At 35.2% G+C, this 3,877-nt stretch overlaps 1 protein-coding gene across 1 annotated transcript in view; it reads right to left on the bottom strand.

Annotated features, from left to right (window-relative positions):
- The window catches only part of LOC127835515 (uncharacterized), a 6,690-nt gene extending 4,892 nt beyond the window's left edge, over positions 1-1,798 (bottom strand). Inside the window, exons 1-4 of the mRNA XM_052361954.1 lie at positions 1,789-1,798; positions 1,470-1,640; positions 692-854; positions 86-237 (exon numbers count right to left, since the gene is read on the bottom strand). Coding sequence (XP_052217914.1) covers positions 86-237; positions 692-854; positions 1,470-1,640; positions 1,789-1,798 — 496 coding nt within the window. The remainder of the gene's footprint in view (positions 1-85; positions 238-691; positions 855-1,469; positions 1,641-1,788) is intronic.
- Between the last annotated feature and the right edge of the window lie 2,079 nt (positions 1,799-3,877).

The following is a 3,877-nucleotide window of genomic DNA, read 5'->3' as shown; positions in this document are numbered from 1 at the left end:
AACGCCTTAGCTTAAGTAGTTCTAAAATAACTTACATGGAAAAACAGAATAACTCTTTCGCCAAAGTAGTCTTTAAACTACTCACATGGAAGGAGACGAATAACGCCTTCGCCGAAGTAGTCCGTGTTGTCAATGTAGCAGCGTATCTTTGTGTTATTCCACGCCATATCAAATTGGTACTCTACAGTGTTTGTCTCTGATCGTATGCAATTAACGTCTGATACATTAGATCTCGCGCTGAAATGAGAGCAAATATTATCAAAACACACACAAGTCAATATTTAATCATTTCCTTCGAGTATGCGAACATCAAGTGCAGCATCAATAACAATAACAATGGACTAATAACAAAAACACATACATAACATGAAGTAATGCATACAAAACATCAATTTCAAGGGATAATTTTGTAAAATGCATTTGTATAATACATCATTTAGACTCAAAGAATGTTTTGAAACTGTAAATGATTATTAACCTTGTACATGGGTATGGTCAAACTTTGAAATTGCTTTTCTCATATTTTGACAAATTAACAGTAACAACATGTTGTTTTTTTTTGGAAATAAACATAGATGTTTCATAAAAGTACGTGTCTTTTTTTTTTTTTTTTATAAATATTGTTTCAAGCGCAGGTTCTGAAAAAAAACAGGTGGAAGAATATAGAGATGAACATTCTTATTTCCAATACCTGTAGAAGTCATATTGTTTGAAATCGGCGTCCTTCTCGTGTTTGATTTTCCACACGAGCTTCCCACTAGGATATCCAGGCTGTCCTGAGCACGAGAAATTGGCGACCTTGTCCTCGAACACTTCCGTAGGAAAACTGGGCCGCAGACTGTCCTCTGGCGGGGCTAAAGGTAAAGATCATTATCGTATTAAGAGATTTTTTTTGCAAAATACCACTGAAATACAAGTAAAACAAAGTACACGTAATGAAATGAGGAAAAGCAAGAGAAAACCTTTGTATTCTCATCAACTGGAGGCAATATGACAGGTGTCTTTTGCATCAATTCTTGATTACGCATACTGCAATTTATATATGCTACTACATGACGGTAATATTAACCTGTAAGATAAACTTACACTGAAAACGCTTATCGTTGCATGTAAAGTCCAAATCCTGTAGTAACATGAAAGATAAACTTATTAATTACGTTTATCGTTGCATTTAATTAACCCATTTATGCCTAACGTCCTGAAAAAAGGACTTTGCAAACAGCGTAGACCCATATGAGACGCCGCATGATGCGGCGTCTCATCTGGGTCTACGCTGTTTGCTTAAAGCAATTTCAGTAAGTAATATTCTAATACTAGTATAGAAATAAATATACTAGACATCCCTATCTTTGGAAATGAATTAATCCAATTTAGAAGGATGGGAGAGTCCACTAGGCATACATGGGTTAATTACGTTTATCGTTGCATTTAAAGGCCACGACCTGTAGTATCCTGTAAGATAAACTTACTTATTATGCTTATCGATGCCTTTAAAGGCCACATCTTGTACGTGTCTATGGCGCAGAAGTATGTTCCTTGGTCAGCACACTGCAGCGACTTGATTGACACTTCCAGGCTACCCCCATTTGCGTCCTCTGTTTTCTTTACCTGGATTCGCCTGTCCTTTTTAAATTTTGGAACTAAAACATAAATTACGAATTTGGAAAACCAGTTGAATCAGTTAAAATCCCAAAGACACATACATTGAATGTTTAGCTGCAGCCAATAGAAAAGAAACCTTTTTATACAATGCGGTACTTTATTTAATGCATGTAAACAATACCAAACAGTGAGCCATTGCAGTAGACAATACACACGCGTATATTACAAGACTTTGTTCTATAAAATGCTTACTTCACATTTAATTTGAAACCATAGAGTATATAATCATATGTTGTTTATAAACATCATAATACACATCTTAATTCATTTATGCCTAGCGTCTATAAAACAGGCCTTGGCAAACAGCGTAGGCCCAGATGAGACGCCGCTGTTTGCTAAAAGGAATTTATGTAAGAAATATTCTAAATATAGAAATAAATATACTAGACATACCTAATTTTGGAAATATATTGATCCAATTTAGAAGGATGGGAGAATACACCAGGCATAAATGGGGTTATAAACGTCTTCTGATTATTAGCTTCGACGAAATTTTCAGTAATCCCTTGATTGTGATACTATTGCTTTTTTGTACCAATCTGTTGCGCACGCTCGTTGTAGCACTAACATTATTAAACAGTTTATCGTCATTATGCAAATTAACATGACCATATTAACATTGTTCTTATCAAATAATCGCGACCTTTATATACACTCATTTTACGTTCAATCTTCGAATATAGCAATCCATAGTGTATGCGTGTATTCAAGATGTTAGTTTGAGTCGCGTTCTGAGAAAACTGGGCATAATGCATGTGCGTAAAGTGTCGTCCCAGATTAGCCTGTGCAATTCGCACAGGCTAATCAGGGACGACACGTTTCCGCCTAAATTGTATTTTTGCTAAGTAGATACTTCATTTTAACGAAAAATGTCATAAAAGCGGAAAGTGTCGTCCCTGATTAGCCTGTGCAGATTGCACAGGCTAATCTGGGACGACACTTTATGCACATGCATTATGCCCAGTTTTCTCGGAACAAGACTCTTTTGTTTCTAAGAACCTAAGTCACCATCATAGCGAGCATATATGATCTACTTTCAAAATATACAAAACACTGATGTATAAAAACTACTAAAATACATTTCAGACGAAAAAGTACCAGTATTAAACATTATTTTCTGTCTGAGTAGTGGAAACACATTAGTATTATGTGCAAATTCGTTCATAAGACACATCAACACAATTTTTCGTTCTTCAACAAATACGTGTGAATGTGTTGGTATCGGCGTAATGGTGTTCGATAATTATTTTGTTAACATTAACAAACTTTGATTTATGTTACTAATTAAAGGCAGTTAATTAATGTTATGTATGATTGCTCGTTCAAATAAATGTGTTGGCTTAAGTTTGCGAAAAATTACTTGTAAAAATGAAAATACACGCTTCAAGGCCCTATTTCCTGAATCTTTTCCTTAATAAACCAAATGTGCACGTTTATATAAACACAATATCTATATGTAAGAGAGAAAACTATTTCATGTAAAAATAATATTAACGTGAAATACACTTTCACAAGTGTTTTCTACTGATTAGGGCTTTTAAATGTGCGATTTTTATACACAGGGACATATGATTAGTATTAAACAAACACGGTACATTCACAAATTATTAAACACAAACTACCCACCGTCTCCATACGTCCATGTAGCAACGGGAAATCTCATGACCATCAGCGCCAATTCGACTAATTTTCATCATCGTCCCATTGTGAAAAATCGCCGACAGAGCATTTTAACAAACCCGGCGTCTTTTCCAATGGTACCAGTGCCCGAACTTGTGAACGAAAGCCCTGAAAACCCACGCGATATATACTACACAAACAAAAGCGTTTGAAAAAGTAGATCAAGTTATAATAATTTATGATAAGTTTGTGTATATGTTATGTTTCAACACAATGACATGGATAAAACAGGTCATGTTCGTCATTGACAACAAGGTAAACAATGTCAGTAAACATGAACCTGTTATGTGTTATATTTTGTCTTTGTTGCATTTTGCAAAATAAAAGGTCATATTTTCCGCAATGGGATCCTTAGTTTAAGATCAATAGGCTCTTTTATGAACATGCACATATTAATAAAATCAACTTACAATCAGGAGGACCGGATGGCGTGGTAGTTGCTGGCGTCGTCGTCAAGATGGTATCTCTTTCAGTCAGTTGTTCAAATACCTTGATGGCATCTTTAGCACTGTTTGCTAGCGTTATATTAATGTCA

Source organism: Dreissena polymorpha, chromosome 6 (genome assembly GCF_020536995.1).
Source record: "Dreissena polymorpha isolate Duluth1 chromosome 6, UMN_Dpol_1.0, whole genome shotgun sequence".
In the NCBI taxonomy this organism is placed as follows: Eukaryota; Metazoa; Mollusca; class Bivalvia; order Myida; family Dreissenidae; genus Dreissena; species Dreissena polymorpha.
Note: the sequence above shows the minus strand (reverse complement) of the source record. Positions and strands in the feature narration are given on the sequence as shown.